This window comes from Ctenopharyngodon idella, chromosome 19 (genome assembly GCF_019924925.1).
Source record: "Ctenopharyngodon idella isolate HZGC_01 chromosome 19, HZGC01, whole genome shotgun sequence".
In the NCBI taxonomy this organism is placed as follows: domain Eukaryota; kingdom Metazoa; phylum Chordata; class Actinopteri; order Cypriniformes; family Xenocyprididae; genus Ctenopharyngodon; species Ctenopharyngodon idella.
This window is the reverse complement of record NC_067238.1, coordinates 20,918,931-20,935,305: the sequence shown is the minus strand read 5'-3', so window position 1 is coordinate 20,935,305 and position 16,375 is coordinate 20,918,931. Positions and strand designations below refer to the sequence as shown.

Below are 16,375 nucleotides of genomic sequence, written 5' to 3'. Positions count from 1 at the left end.
ATAACATTATGACCACATTCCTAATATTGTGTTGGTCCCACATTTGCTGCCAAAACAGTCCTGTCGAGGCATGGACTCCACTAGACCCCTCAAGGTGTGCTGTGGTATTTAGGGAATAGTGGTTATTTTTTTCTTTTTTAGGTATTCCATTCTTCCGGTTTAAAAAGCAAAGTTGAAACAACATCACAAAAAATGAGGTATATGCGTTAATTTGGAGTGATGATTGGCCTCCATGGCTGGTGAGTAGGTGTCTACATCATCAGTTTCTGAATAAACTCTTTTAATCCAATCACTGTGCTGTATTATGCATGAGATCGCGTTACAGTGGAGAATTCAAATGTCACAAAAGATCGTTTCAGCACTGTTCATTCACCTCTGCCTGTTCTGCTTTGCGATCGGACACGTGTCGTAAGTGTATCAGTACAGTAGCACAAGTAGTAGTGTTATTTGCATTTTCGCCATGATGTGGTCAGAGCTGGAGTTTGACTACCAACACGTTGAAAATATGACTGTAACAATATTTAATACATAACACATGGAGCGTGCATGCAAGCGGTTTCTGCATGGAACGCAGCGATGAGTTTAACAACACTCGCAACACGGATCATAGTTCATATCCGGACTGGAGCACGCGTATTTAAAAAAAAATCAGAACGACGTGTGAGTGACCAGTGCTAAAACAGGGGAGTTTCAAGGTTCAATGTTCCCTTATTGTTCCTTAAACACGAACAGAACATAGTGAAAATGAAACCAAAACTCACTATACTTGTTACAGTAAAATTAATCTATATGGATCAAGTGCTTTAATCCATCGTCTTGTGAAGAGACTTGATCACTTGATGAACAGATTTAATATAGACTTTCATGACACTTTAAAGCAAAAACGTTTCAGTTAAATCCATTTCAAATTAATCTGCATTGCAAGGAAGGACAACCCATTAAATATTATGGCTGTCAATAGTATAAGATATTTGAAATTATTCTCATGATTTCTTTAAAAACAGCATAAAAGAATATAATAAAATAAGACAAAGGATATATAAAATAATATATATATCTTTTAAGGTAAAAAGTGAACTTTGACAGTCCTAGAAAATACATTATGTAAACTCTTTGTCTTTATGGCAAGTGTTTCACATTTTATGGACTCAATCGTACATATGAAGCAAAATGCTGTTGCTGCAAACTTGTCTCTGACATTCTCTGATGCCCTTTTCATTAATGCTTGTACAAATTACAGTGTTCGCCTGTGGGTGATACTTCATACTTATTAAACTTTGATGATAATTAAAGGTGCTGTAAGTGATTCTTTTTTAGAATATTGTGGATAAAATGTCCCCTGTAACTACTTTATGAAGTAGGCTACATTTTTACAGTACATTTTCCGAAGGATGTTCGGGTGTAATGGGTTGCTATAGGAAGTTCTGCTTGATATCTTACTGGCCTTGAGTAAAAAAAATTGATCTACAAATTTAATTTTCACATCCACAAAGTGTCACAAAGTTCTCTCAAGAGTTCCAACATTAAATACAAGCAACAAAGAGAGAGATAGCATGATCATTTTGTGTTTACCTGTGCCCTGAAGGAGTTATTGATGTTTTGGGTGTTGGTGTGGTCTGCTCCATGAATTGATATGTAGTAGGGAGAAAGGCCTGGGTGATTAAATTTGTCTGTGGTAAATATCGTGAGATTGGATTTATGCATAGTGGGTCATCAGAGGGGAAGAGAGACAGAGAGAGAGAAGATAATGGGTATTTCAGGAGGATAAATGGAAGGGTGGAGAAAGAGATGGAGCAGAAAGGTGAAAGGCGTGAGGAGTGTTGGAACAGGGGAACAGGAAGAACAGGCAATTTGAGGAGCTTGGTGGCATTTGCGTTTAAATTGGGGACATATTGAGTCCAAACAAACAGCACTGAGAGGATCATCCAGTCACAAACAATTTAAATAGGATTCTGAATTAAAGCAAGAGGTATAAGGTTATTCTGCTATGAACTTCTGGATTTCTCTCAATCGCATATCAGTGACTGAATATGCAATAATGCTTTTGTTTTCTCATGACAGCAGAGGAGTGTTTCATTGTGTTTCATTTCACTGTGTTTCATTGTGAGAGTGGGTATAGTCATTACGTCCACAGATTCATTCTCCTGCAAGGACTATAAGTCATTTTGATTAATAAAGACTAAAGATTAATTAAGAATGGCTGTCTTAATGGAAAAAAGAAACACAAGAATAAGATTCACCATGTGGTATAGCTTATCACTGATACAAAGTACAGCATTTTACTTCAATACAAATATCTTTTGTTCATTTTTTTACTCCACCTTTTCAGTTATTTCTTTTGTTTGTTTTGTCAGTTCTTTCTTTTGTTTTAGTTGATTCTATTTCTCTCTTTTTGTTTTTTCTTTTGTTTATTTGTGCATTATTTTGTTCTTTCTAATATTTCTTTATACATTTGTTCTTCTGTTTGCTTGTGCACTACTTTCCCTTCATGTTTGCTTTTTTATTATTTGTTTATATGTTCGTTCTTTCTTTTGTTTGATTGTGCACTAGTTGTTATTTTCTTTTCATTTGTTTGTTGTTTCTTATATTTGTTTATACATTTGTTCTTTCGTTGGTTTGCTTGTGCACTAGTTTTTATTTTTCTTTCATTTGTTTGTTCTTTCCAATATTTTTATGTTAGTTTTTTCTTTGGTTTGCTTGTGCACTAGCATGTAAAGTTAATGAACAGTTAAGTTAATGTTGTACGGGAATAGATGTGTCAAAAATAACATAATGAATATGCATCAGAGGAACTTAATAATTTGATACATAGACACAAATATTTAAGTTGATTACTCAAAAAAATTAAGTCACTCCAACTACTTGAGTTGAAGCCCTGGAACCATTTAATATTATCTGTTTCAGTCAAAACCCACAGCTATCATAGGACATGCTTAATGTAACTTATTTAGCATGTATATTTAATAAAACAAGTAAGATATTACTTGTCATTGGCAATAGCACAGTCATTGCTTAAAGTATCAATGTAGTTTTTACCTTCATGTCGTCTACTCTTTAGCAGAATGTTAACCACAAAACTTCAACATTACAGAAACTCTTTTATATGTCAAACATAACAGCATTAAACACTAACAGGTCTTTGCCTTCACTAAAAAAACAAAACAAAAACAAATAAAATAACACTTAATTTCAACATTTATTCTCCTTATCCAGTTCAATGCAAAGCATGCTGGGAACTAGAAATCCACTGCCCAATTTCCAAAGTTATTAAGACAATTTCATTATGTTACAACAACTTATTTAAAAAAAAAAAATATATATATATATATTTTTTTTTTTATTTTTTATTATTTTTATGTATTTAAGTTGTGGTAGAGTAAAGGATGGCTGAATCTTTCACTACAACACGTCATCACAGTGAAAGTAAACTGGCAGGGGCAGCTTCAATAATGTGAATGCTGTAGCCAAGACACTGGGTAAACACTAAACATGGATAGTCAAAAAATTTTTGCCTTCTCAAGTGTTTAGATTATTAATGAATGTATTTGTAAGTGTTTTTAAAGGGGACCTATTATGCCCCTTTTTACAAGATGTAATATAAGTCTCTGGTATCCCCAGAATGTTTCTGTGAATTTTCATCTCAAATACCCCACAGATCATTTATTATAGCATGCCCAATTTGACCCTATTTGGGTGTGAAACATGCCGTTTTCGTGTGTGTACCTTTAAATGCAAATGAACTGCTGCTCCCGGCCCCCTTTCAAAAAGAGTGTAGCCTTTACAGCTCCTTCTTCGGATACTCAGGCAACAACAAAACTGGAGAATCTCACGCAGCCAAAATGTCAGAAAGCGGTTTTCAGCCTTATACTTTTGAACCAGAGTCAGACACAGATGTAGAGACTCAGGAAGAAGTTACATCTTTGCAACAGAATATTTCTGAATGGTTAGTTGACGAATTTATGTAGTTGTTGTGGAGTTGACTTTATTCAGCTTATTGATTAGCATGTTCAGTCATGATTATCTATAAATTGTTGCACAGGTGCTCATGTGGGAACTGCCGTAAGATTGTTGCTATCGACCCATCTTTCAGAATCAACTTATGTGCAAATCTAGCAAAGCAGTCCGGTGTAAAGAAATCTGCACAAACATATAAGACTTTACCTAATTTCTTCAGCACATTTCCTTCATAAATGAAATTCATCCACTGTGTCCTCAGTGGCTCAGATGCCGGGAGTCTATGGACAATCTTATGATTATTGGTACATCCAAAAACAGAATATCTGTAATGTTTATGTGGCGCAGATATTATATCAATAGGTGCTTTGGCGAGGATATAAACATGGCGGACTGTGCAGCTCACTTAGGGCAGGATGGGATCTATGCTAATAGGGCAGATCGTCACCAGTCAACAGCATATTTTCAGACACTGCTTCTTATTTATGGGGTTTATAAAAAAGGAGTGGGTGGATTATTACCATTATAGGCTGGTTGTTTACACATACTATTGACACACATCAGTGTTCAAACACCATGTAAAAGTGAATTTTGCTTAATAGGTCCCCTTTAAATACAAGTTTTATATACCTCAAGAACTTGTTTGTTTAATCTTTCTTTTGTTTGTTTATTCATTAGCTCTTCCTTTCTTTTGTTTGTCTGTTTGTTTATACCAAGGCTATTCAAGTCCTGGAGGGTCGCTGTCCTGCAGAGTAATCCAACACACCTGCCTGTAATTTTCTAGTGATATTGATGACTTTGATTTGACCATATTCAGATGTGTTTGCCAAGAGTTAGATCTGAACTTTGCCGGACATTGGTGTGGACAATTGAGTTTAAGAACCCAAGTTAATTTTTCCCCTTTCTTTCATCTGTTTTAATATTTTCATTTTTCAATTCTATTTCAACAAGCATATGTCAAATAAACACATCCAGAGACAAACATGATCATTACGCACAGCAGTTCTTGTATATGTGTGGGCTCAGGATCGATTTGTTATGTATCCTGTTATCAAGCACATGCAAAACAACATGTTGTGCAATTTAACAAGTTATATAAGATAAACCCAAAAAACTCACAATACCAAATATGAGGGTCTAAACTGAGCCACAGTTTACCTCTAAAGCCTATTTCCCTTTCTAAATGCCTTCCTTCATCATTGAGACATACGGCTCTGTGATTGGAGTGTGACTTGATTGTGGGTGTTGGACCTTGTTGTAAAGATGGGTAGGATTGCCAATTAGAACTGTGTGCTGTACTTAGACTGGTGCTGGATAGACCCTTGAGGGGATATTGAATACAAGCTGCAGAGCAAACTAAACACATCTTATTAATGAGCACATGCAGACAGAAGTAAGAAAGAGAGGGAAGACGGTAAAAGACACAGCTGTTAGTTGGTGAAAATGATAGGTATTTCTTTTTTCCCCATTAGAGTCTTGTTTGCTTTTTTTAAACAAACTCACTCTTGCCAAGAAATCTCATTTTGGAGCTGCAGCTCTGGAGAGAATGAGACACCTGCGATCTACAGATAAAGACACCTGCAGGAGCAGAACATCTCCACGCGACTCAATCTGAGGTGTTAATAATCTCCACGTTGATCAAAGTGACTGCACTGAGTATTGACTCAATGGCAAGCACCAGGAAAAAAAACAAAACATTTTAGAAGGTTTATTCAATCAATATTAAAACATTTAATGTGATCTTACTGGTCTACAAGTTTGAGCAGGTCAGCTGAATAGAATTCAAACCAAATGTCCAAACGCAACATGCTCAGCTACATGTGCTGATCTATTCTGCAGAGTGCCTTGTTGAAACATGAGTAATGACGTTTCCATTCAGCAGTTTGTGCTGTGAATCATGGGCTGTTACACCTGCAGTCTAACAGCAGAATGATACACACAAGCTGTAATATTACTAATCACAGCTTTGAAATGAAAGAAAATTGTGTTTAAAAGGAGTGAGTGTGTGTTGACAAGCTGTCTAGGTGACTTCAAGTCTCAGCTCTAGACATCACGCCCACAGTTCTTTCACTGACCATCTGATTCATACTGCTCACAGAACTAGACAATACTGAATGTGGCAAGGTCTAATCTGTTGGTTGACATTTATGAAGTACTGGGTTGATAAAATGACCACATTTTTGAGGATGAAATAATCATCCCATGAAATGAGGATGTTTGAAAGTGTGAACGAAAGTGAAAAAGTGGTGGGTCACTTTACATACAGTATTGGTCAAATGGTCTCTTCCAGTTCAGAATAAAATGCAGTGTAGACCAGACCCTTTTGTCGTTTAGCCAAAAATCTGTCTATGTGATACTATAGGTAAATTTGAGCAGAACTGACCATGGTATGTGCGATTCCACATCTTCTTATTGACCACGTCCCCTGGGGGCCTCACACCTGACTGATCCAGAGTCTCGTTTAGGGCATGAGAATACAGCATGACTCCATCATGAAATGATCCCGAAATCAGATTCATCTGGAAGAAAGGAAGTGTACAAATTACATACTAGCACAAATTACATACTAGCATTAAAACTCTAAATAACTGGGGTTTAAATTTGATTACTGTTATTAGATTACCAGCTCTCTAGATACCATACTAATAATATTTTTGAAGAAAACTTCAAAAATCATCATTGCAAAATTGTAATTCGATGACCCACATGAGACTGAAGAAAATGGCAGCAATCCTAATACTTTCCTTCATTCTCCAGTTATTCTGCTTCACTGTTAATATCACACATTTCTCCTGTGCTCTTTTTAATATATTGAAATACAATCTGTTCAGAATTTTTTTGATAAAGGAAATAAATTATAAAATGGCAATAAGGAGTTATTCAGTGAGAATTATTTCAAACTTGTTATGTATTTACTGTCACAGAACAGGCGGTGTATATAACACAATGAAGACGAATTAAGTTTAAACAGACTCTTTACATTTTACATTTACATTTATTCATTTTGCAGACGCTTTTATCCAAAGTGACTTACAAGTGAGGAATACAACAAGCGAGTCATTGTGAAGAGGCAACAGACACAAGAAGTGCTCACAAAACAAGTTTCAGACATTGCTTAGAGTAGCATAAGCTAGAATAGGGAGGGAATAAAGGAAGTGAAAGCAGTTTTTTTTTTACATGAAGTTAAGTGCTCATAAAAAAGACGAGTTTTCAGCTGTTTTTTGAATATTGCCAGGGATTCTGCATTCTGGATGAAGGCGGGGAGATCATTCTACCAGCAAAGAACAGTGAATGAAAATGCTCTGGAGAGTGATTTTGTGCCTCTCTGTGATGATACCACGAGCCTTCGCTCATTTAGTGATCGCAGGCTTCTGGTAGGGATGTAGACTCATAAGAGTGAGTGGAAGTACAGTAGGAGGGTGCTGAGCCTGTGGTAGATCTGTAAGCAAGCGTCAATGCCTTGTACTTGATGCAAGCAGCAAGTGGTAGCCAGTGCAGAGAGAGATGAAGAGAGGTGAGACATGGGCCCTTTTGGGCTCGTTAAAGACAAGACGTGCTGCAGCGTTCTGAATCATTTGTAGGGGTTTGATTGCGCATGATGGCAGTCCAGCCAGAAGAGCATTGCAGTAATCAAGCCTAGACATGACCAGGGCCTGGACGAGAAGTTGTGTTGCATGCTCTGTTAGAAAAGGCCTGATTTTCCTCATGTTGTGTAGTGCAACCTGCATGACCGAGCTGTCTTTGCAATGTGGTCTTTGAAGGTTAGTCAGTCATCAAAGATTACTACGAGATTATCGATGTAATCGATGATGTACCTAACTGGATGTTGAAATCGTGCTGTAGAGTCGGATTGGCAGGGAAGACAAGAAGCTCAGTCTTTGCCAGGTTAAGCTTTACTAGATAATTCACAGGATACAATGAAGAAGGCAGGAACTGGTACACCACATGTAACATAGACAAGACCGAACAATGAAACACAAACAGAACTGAACTTAAGTACATGTGATAATGAGGGAGATAATGAGTGCACAGCTGAACATAATGAGTAACCAAGACAACAAACGACTAACTCAGGCAGGAGGTGGTGAGACACAAAAAGTAACCAAACTAACAGAACCGTGACAGAATGCCCCCTCCTGGAAGGCGTGTCCTCGTGCCGGAGGATGAGGAGATGGCAAAAGGGGCAGAAGATACAGGAGGTGGCTCTGGAGGTGGACGGCTGACCGGGAAGAGGTGGAACTGAAGAATCCATGGTGGTGATGATGGTGGTTGGAGCCAGGGAGGAGCCAGATCATAACCCAGGCCACAGCCAGGACGTTAGACCACAGCGGTGGCGCTGGAGGGAGAAGCCATGGTGGTGAAGGCTTCAGCGCGCCCTTGGGGATGAGCAAGGGCGACGGAGATGAAGGAGGTGGAGTCCACGGCACAGGTGGAGGGCTGATGGAGAGGAGTGATGCAGAAGACCCAGATGGCCGCAACGGTGCCACAGCGACGACCCCTCGAGATGGATGCAGTGATCTGGAGGGCTGAGGTGAAGCTGGAGCAACTGAGGGCAGAGGTGGAGCCTGAGGGAGGGTGGAACTAGCTGGAGCTGTAGGGATGGAGGACCGAAGAGCATTTGATGGCCCGCAGGTCCATGGCGAAGGTAATGCGATGTCCGACTCGGGTGAAGTCAACGGTCCGAGGGAGCTCAGCGAGACTGAACACACAGTGATCACTGCAGACATCAAAGGAGGGAGGACCGCAGGTGGAGGAGTCAGGGTGACGGGTCGAGGTAGAACGACAGGATCAGAAGCTGGAGGCAGAGCCACGGGATCCCCATCCCCTGGGGGAGGTGGCTCACAGTAGGCCCGCGATGTAACCACATCACTGAGAGGAGGCAACGGAGGCACAGCGGGACTGGTGGGAGACAACTCAGGCAGGGCAGTAGGTGTGGCTGAGGTCTGAGAAGAAGGCTGAGACGACGAGCTGGCAAGAACATTTAGAAGAGGAGGTGGGAGAGGGAGGCTGTGTGGGACCAGTGAGTCCAATATAGAACAATCAGGCAGATGAAGGGTTAAATCTAAATTATAGTCCACAAACTCACAGTGACGGGTGGGTCGGCAGGGCTCCTAACCAAACCTTTGACTTCCACACATACTCCCTCGGCACAGGATGGGACAGCCAGCTCGCATCCCTCTTCAGATGTGTTCCGCTCAGGCTCCGGTGTGATGTCAAGCTCGATCGCTCCTCCTAGCGGGGGCTCCAACATTGCGGCTGAGTCATTCTCTCCATGTGCGGGGGGTTCATGCTGTCTCATCTACCATCCATGGGATTCTGGCTGGGCACTGGGTTGGGAATGGGGCTGGTGATGTAACCTACAGTGAAATCGGATCCACAGGACACCAGCACCCACTCCACGTATGCAGCGAAGTTGCAAGGCAGTTGTACGGGAAAGTGGCCTGAGGTACTAGATCCAGGAACATGTTGCTCGAGGGAACTTTCTGCTCACGGCAAAGCAAACAGACTACGGGAAATCCATGTTGATGAAAAAAATAAATAAAAAAACAATACGAAACAAAACAATAATTCGCCGCTGTATAATCACTTTCTTTTGTTTCGGTCTTCTGTCACAGAACAGGCAGTGTAGATAACACGACTGAGACGAATTAAGTTTAAATAGACTCTTTACTAGATAATTCACAGGATTCCCAACAAAGAAAGCAGGAACTGGTACACCACATGTAACATAGATGAGACCGAACAATGAAACACAAACAGAACTGAACTTAAGTACATGTGATAATGAGTGCACAGCTGAACATAATGAGTAACCAAGACAACAAACGACTAACTCAGGCAGGAGGTGGTGAGACACAAAGCGTGTGTCTCAATGAGTTCCCAAGTTCAGTAGCCAGGGCATTGATCAGGGAATCGGCCACATTCATTTACATCATATACTGATTCATGACCTAGGAAGGCAGGGAGCTGATTGAGAGGCAGGGAAAAAGTCCAAACTAAAAGAACTGTGACATTTACGAGCACCACATTTACATCTAAATGACAATGAATTATTACACAGATTGGAACCCATGCCCCAAAGTGCAGAATATAAAATGCTTTAGAATGAATATAAAATGAATTCAGTAAGACCAAAAAGATGTTTTTTGTGCTTGTCACTGTGCTTAGCTTGCATGAAGCCTAAAATATGTCTTTTTGCCACAATAGGTGAGTAGTTCTTTCCATAAATTTGTTACTTCATAAATTTATATATTGCAAATGTATAAATAGTGTACTTTCAGCATGTTTTCTGGTAAATTCAGAGTGTCTCCAGAACATCTGTATGTAGCAGTGCATGGCTCATGCTTGCCTTGTGAAGGCTGTAACCTGTTAATATGTACATTTAAATTAACAAACGGTGCTAAAATAGGCAGTGTGAAACAGACGTGATGAATTTTAATGCGTTGAATAAAATGTCGGACTAACTTTTTACGGTCAGTAAGCAAGGGTTAGGTTATAATTTTTGTACCACATTTTGGTACAGCTGAAATGTTTTTTTTTGTTGTTTTTTTTAGTATTGGTATACTATACAAGACTTTAAACCCTGTGTCCCTGAGAGTCCAACCTCTCTTCCATTTCATCAACATGTGCACTACCAAATTCCAATAACTCTGAGAACACAAACACACACAGACCCGAGAGTGACACAACCAAGGACACTAAATTACACAATGGTATGCTTTATTACCCCTACATAACATTCAGTCATGATTACAACCACCCCACATGTGTGAGAATCTTGTGAGAGAATTGAATGGTTTTAGTACTGCCATTTCCCAGAAGTCTTTGGGGACGTGGATTTCACTGGGTAAACATGTACATATATCAGCTGCTGTAATGTTGGTATGTGAACGTGCATGAGAGACTGTTCAGAAAGCTCACACTGACATGTGATTATTCAAACTGTAGGTTTGCTCTGCCATTTGTCACCACTGTATTTACATTTATGCATTTAGTATTTGTTTGAATAAGAATCTTGATACAATAACTGCCTGCTACAATCTGAACTATTTGCCCATGTGGCGCAGTGACACATGGGACAGCAGATACATTATGGCAATTACATATGAGTCCCACAATCGGCAATGAGAATAAATGGAAAGCAATTTGAGACTTTCCCTCCTGCTTCTCCTTTTACTCAAGTATTCTCATGTCTTCTTGAGAGGTTGAAAATAGATCCAAACAGCAGAGTTTTTTTATTATTTGCAATCATAGTACTTATTAATATTTGTCACATGTACTGTATGTTGGTTTCATTGTGTTTTGATTTGGTTTAGTTCTAGTTCCTGTTTCCTTTGTTCTCATTTTCATTCCACTAGTTAAGCTTCTAGTTAGTTCACACTTGTTTCCTGTTCTGTTGATTAGTTTCCCTTGTGCATTTAAGCCCTTGGTTTTTACCAATTCCTTGTCTAGTGTTAACATTGTGTTATAATGTGTAGTGCTTTGTTTCCCCTTTGTGTTTATTAAAAGTCAGTTTAATCGTCTTCCTGCGCGCTCTCTCCACAGTTACCAATATATGACTTCTATTTGAATATTCCTCAAAAACATCTTCCAAGACCGAACTTACTGTATGTCAACAAATTTGTGTCTATTTTTATTTCACCTATGAAATTTTAAGAGAAATATTTGAAACAAAGTTGATACTTGAAGCTTCAGTGTGAATTCCATTGAGTCTCCTGGGCTACCATTGAGCAATATAATTTTCCTCTGTGATAATTTAAATATCCAGGGAATCTTAAAAACCGATCATAAATAACTAACTGGCTAAATTTAGGCAAGGGAGAGATGCATTTTCTGCCAAACATAAGCCATCTGTCCACTTTGCAAACCATTCATCCACCCAAATGCCATTACCAACAAACGTTATGTATTGTTTGAAGTGGAAGTGGAGAGAATTCCAGCTGAACTGAGATCAGTTTTACTTATAAATCTAGTCAAAGTTAAATAACTAACCTTACTAATATGACTGTCAGCAATTAAGAGAGAACCAGGTAAAAGTCAGTGGCGCAGAGCCAGATGGTTGCAGGCAAACTCTTGAGCTCTGCCATACCATAATGAAATGGAGGGGGAAATGTTCCAAAAAGCGAAAAGAGGCAGAGAGATGTACAAAAGTGTGGTTGTCATAGCAACTATAGACGGACCATGGACTCATCAATACAGAACATCTGTGGGTGATAGCGGATCGGGAGATTACGGAAGGAGGAAAGGAGATTGTTAGTGTCCTAAGAGAAAGGGAACAGTGCAATGAAATGCAAATTCTGGGTAAAAGGTTGAATGGACTGAGAGCGTGGGAGATGGGGGAGGACTAGATGAAAAAAAAAAAAAAAATGTGATCCATAACCAAAAATCAACAGGTTGAGAGATACTGAGAAAAAACATAGTGGAGTCAAAATAAAGGATTGAAAGCAATTACAGATTCAGACTGTGATAGATACAAAAAGAGAGAGAGAGCAATATACAGCATATTTAAATGAGCTAAAAGATTGTGAGCCACAAAAAAAGAAAATCCAGATAAAACTGCAACACTAACAGAAAAACAAATCAAAATGCTAATCTGTGAATAACAAAGATGCACAGGTTGACATGATCATAAAATGACATTTTTACATTTTCTGTAGTGGTGCTAGTTGCTAAAGTTTTCTTGTTGGTTGCCTGGATGTTGCTATGCATTTGTTAGTGTGTTCTGAGTGGTTGCTTGGGTGTTGCTAGGGTATTCTGGGTGGTTGCCTATGTGTTTCTATATAGTTGCTAGGGTGTTCAGGATGATTACCTAGGTGATGCTATGTAATTGTCAGGGTGTTCTGTGTGGTTGCCTAGGTCTTGCTACACAGTTTCTAGGGTGTTCTGGGTGGTTGCCTGGGTGTTATTTTTTATATTCTGGTCTCCATATGGCTTATGTGACTATGTTTTTTTTTCTGTTTTACTAACATGCAAAAATCAGTCTAAATGATTTGAAAAGCAGAATACTTAAGGATAGGAGATCTGAAAAATATATGAGGAATAGTAATAGCCATAACAAGAACTACTAATGACACAATTTATCATTTGTAATTCCCAGTTAAAGGGTTAGTTCACCCAAAAATGAAAATTCTGTCATTAAGTACTCACTCTCATGTCGTTCCAAACCCGTAAGACCTTCGTTCATCTTCGGAACACAAATTAAGATATTTTTCATAAAATCCGATGGCTCAGTGAGGCCTGCATTTGCTTTGAATCAGTGGTTCGGAGCGTGAATCAAACTGCCAAAGTCATGCGAACTAGTGAAATTTCGAAACACTTATGACGTAACGAAGCCTCGTTTTCTGACAATGCTTATGTTGTCAGAACAGCCAACATATGTATAAATGTACGGTAAAGTGAACGGAGAGATGCTCTTGAAAAACCTTTTTTTTTTTTTTTTTTTTGGACAAAACATTTGGGTAGAGACTGATTTAAAATATTTGAGGCTTGGTATTCCATGACTGAAATGTATCCTGCTTGTATAAAGCTGAGCTTTTAGGTGAATCTCATGAAACCAGACAATTTTATATTTTTCTTCAAGAAATCAAAAGGAAAAAATTGCTTAAATAAAATGAAGATTGGTTTTAGGCCCATTAAGATATTTTGCATTGACATTTTTGAGAAGTAAGCTCATTTATCCTCAAATTTTCATTACCGTAATGTGGAAAAAAAGTTATTTTCATAAATGTGTTTTTTTTTTTTTTTAATCAAGTATTTATACATTGTTTATTTCATGCATTTGCGTGAAATTACGCTTATTTTAATGAAAAGGATGAATTAATACAATTTCATACAATTATGATCATGAAAATGATTTTGTCATTAAAAAAATGTCACAATGCCAAAAAAGTTAATGGTTCAAAAAATAGCCTACAAAACATAATGTATACACACACACACACACACACACACACACACACACACACACATATATATATATATGTATAGGCCAGATTTTTGTGTGTGAGAGAGATTTAACCTTTTATTTTAGACTAATTATCAGCAGCATGTCCAAGTAGCATGTTAAAATGTAAAAGAAAAAAAAAAAAAACGAGAAGAATTTGAGAATAAAGTTGTAAAAGTTAAAAGATGTTATGAGAACAATGTTGTAATGTTACAATAATACAGTTTAAAAATTCAGAAATTACTTCAGAATGGGTTTTACCAACAAAGAAATTCTTGGTCTTTTGGCGCATTTTAATCTCGTAATGATACAATTTATTCTTGAAACTTGTTGTCTTTTTTCATGTAAAAGGAGTATTATGATATCCCCTACAGTTTTATTATCAAAATCCCCCCCAACATGCCACTTAAACGGTATTATAATAGACAGAAAATGTTCTTCCACATCTCAGACCTGAGATCTGGGCAGTAGAAATCTGAAATCATTTGACTTTCACGCTCCAAACCACTGATTCGAAACAAAAGATTCGTAAAACTTCGAAACTTCATGAAGCAGTGTTTTGAACTCGCCCATCACTAAGTCGTTATTTTGTTTTTTGGTGCACAAAAAGTATACTCATTGCTTCATAATATTAAGGTTGAACCACTGTAGTCGCATGAACTGTTTTAAATACATCTTTAGTAGCTTTCTGGACATTGAAAGCGATAATTGTCTTGCTGGCAATGCAGGCCTCACTGAGCCATCGGATTTTATGAAAAATATCTTAATTTGTGTTCCGAAGATGAACGAAGGTCTTACGGGTGTGGAACGACATGAGGGTGAGTAATTAATGACAAAATTTTCATTTTTGGGTGAACTAACCCTTTAACAGTTTCTGTCACCTATGATGAATGTCTGCTTTCTTTGTTCCCACCATTAGAAGTTTCTACATGGGAGCCCTCATTGTAGATTAAATCCCCTAAAAAAGGAACCAGCTTTGAGCTTCAGCCACACCTATTTCCATTCACGTTTTTTTCTATGCAGTCACACACATCACACAGTAAAATGGGCCATCCAATTAGAGATGGTTCAACAATGCTTTGGATTAAAGAAGAAATGGGGAGCGAAACATGAGGAAAAAACTAGATAGTTCACCAATTGAAGTACAAGGACAGACAGAATGAGAGAGACAAAAAGTAAGAGAGAGAGAATGTGTTTGGCTATAATAATATGGAGGCAGTGAAAGGAACAACTAATTGGAGAGACAGACATGTGAGCTGCGGGCAGAGGGAACCTTCCAAATGAGCTCACTGCCCTGGGGAAATGAATGGAGGCATCAGGCTAACAGACTAGAACAACAGACGACACAACAGCAAGAAGAGTTGCAGACACCTTATTAGACTTAAGAAAATAATTTGACTGTGCACAGAGCATATAGCATATCTCATCAAATAGTTATCTATGAAAACAAGAGCTGCAACACTTTCCAGGCTTTTTGTTAAGTCTTGGCTATGCTTTTGTACATACACAGGCAGCAGTGGCGGCTCGAGGATTTTAAAATAGAGGAGGCATACTAATTGTAGCAGTCTGGGGATCTTCTCTTTAGGACTGCTTTAAAATGGCTTTTTAGTCCTTTAGACATAAAATGTAAAAAAAAAAAAAAAAAAAAAGAAAAGAAAAAGAAAAAAGAGAAAATTACACATATTGTAATGGATACTCGGAGATGAGAGGGTGAAGATTCCAGTTGCAGGAGTTTATTCAAGAAAACAGGATTAAATGGATGAGCACGGACAAAACTTCTGCTAAAAATCACAGGTAAAATCCAGAATATTATGCAGTCAAGCCAGGTAAGTATTCACAGGCTATAAAACAATTTCGGCCCATTCGAGGAAGAGCAGCGTTGGTTCTGACTTCAGTCATATTTTATGGTGTTACAGTGGTGAAATTACAAACAAGAAATGAATCCTTACTTTATATTAGGTGTCCTTAACTACTATGTACAAACATTTAAATTAATAATTTGATACAATGTACTTATTATGTACATAAAAGTTTTTACATTGTATGTATGTTTAATTGTATTTAATGTATGTTTGCAAAATGCAAAATATGTACCAATACATACATATCACTGCAGTTTCTAACAGAAATGAACACTAGAGGCAGTAAAACAGCAAGCACTTTTAATTGTTTTCACACACAATTATGATTACAGGGGCATATTATGGATTAATAAAGACTTGTTTTCACGCGGCTCTTTGCACAATTAATGTTATGACCTCAAAACACTTTTTACCATAGTGCATGATTTGTAAACAAATATATTTTGGAGTTTGCATCACTTACCCAGCTCCAGGTGTTCAGTTTTACTTATGTAACAAGCTTGCTCGGTAGCTCAGCTGGTACAGAATTGTACTGGTGAAGTGAAGAGCTCGGGTACAAATCCCGTGAAAGATGAGTCATGGTAAAAGAGCTCAAAGACAAGTTCAAAAACAAGCT

The 16,375-nt window shown here is 38.1% G+C and overlaps 1 protein-coding gene across 1 annotated transcript in view; it reads right to left on the bottom strand.

Annotated features, from left to right (window-relative positions):
- Window positions 1-16,375, bottom strand: part of npr1a (natriuretic peptide receptor 1a) — a 99,902-nt gene that overhangs the window by 41,642 nt on the left and 41,885 nt on the right. Inside the window, exon 5 of the mRNA XM_051873129.1 lies at window positions 6,338-6,473. Coding sequence (XP_051729089.1) covers window positions 6,338-6,473 — 136 coding nt within the window. The remainder of the gene's footprint in view (window positions 1-6,337; window positions 6,474-16,375) is intronic.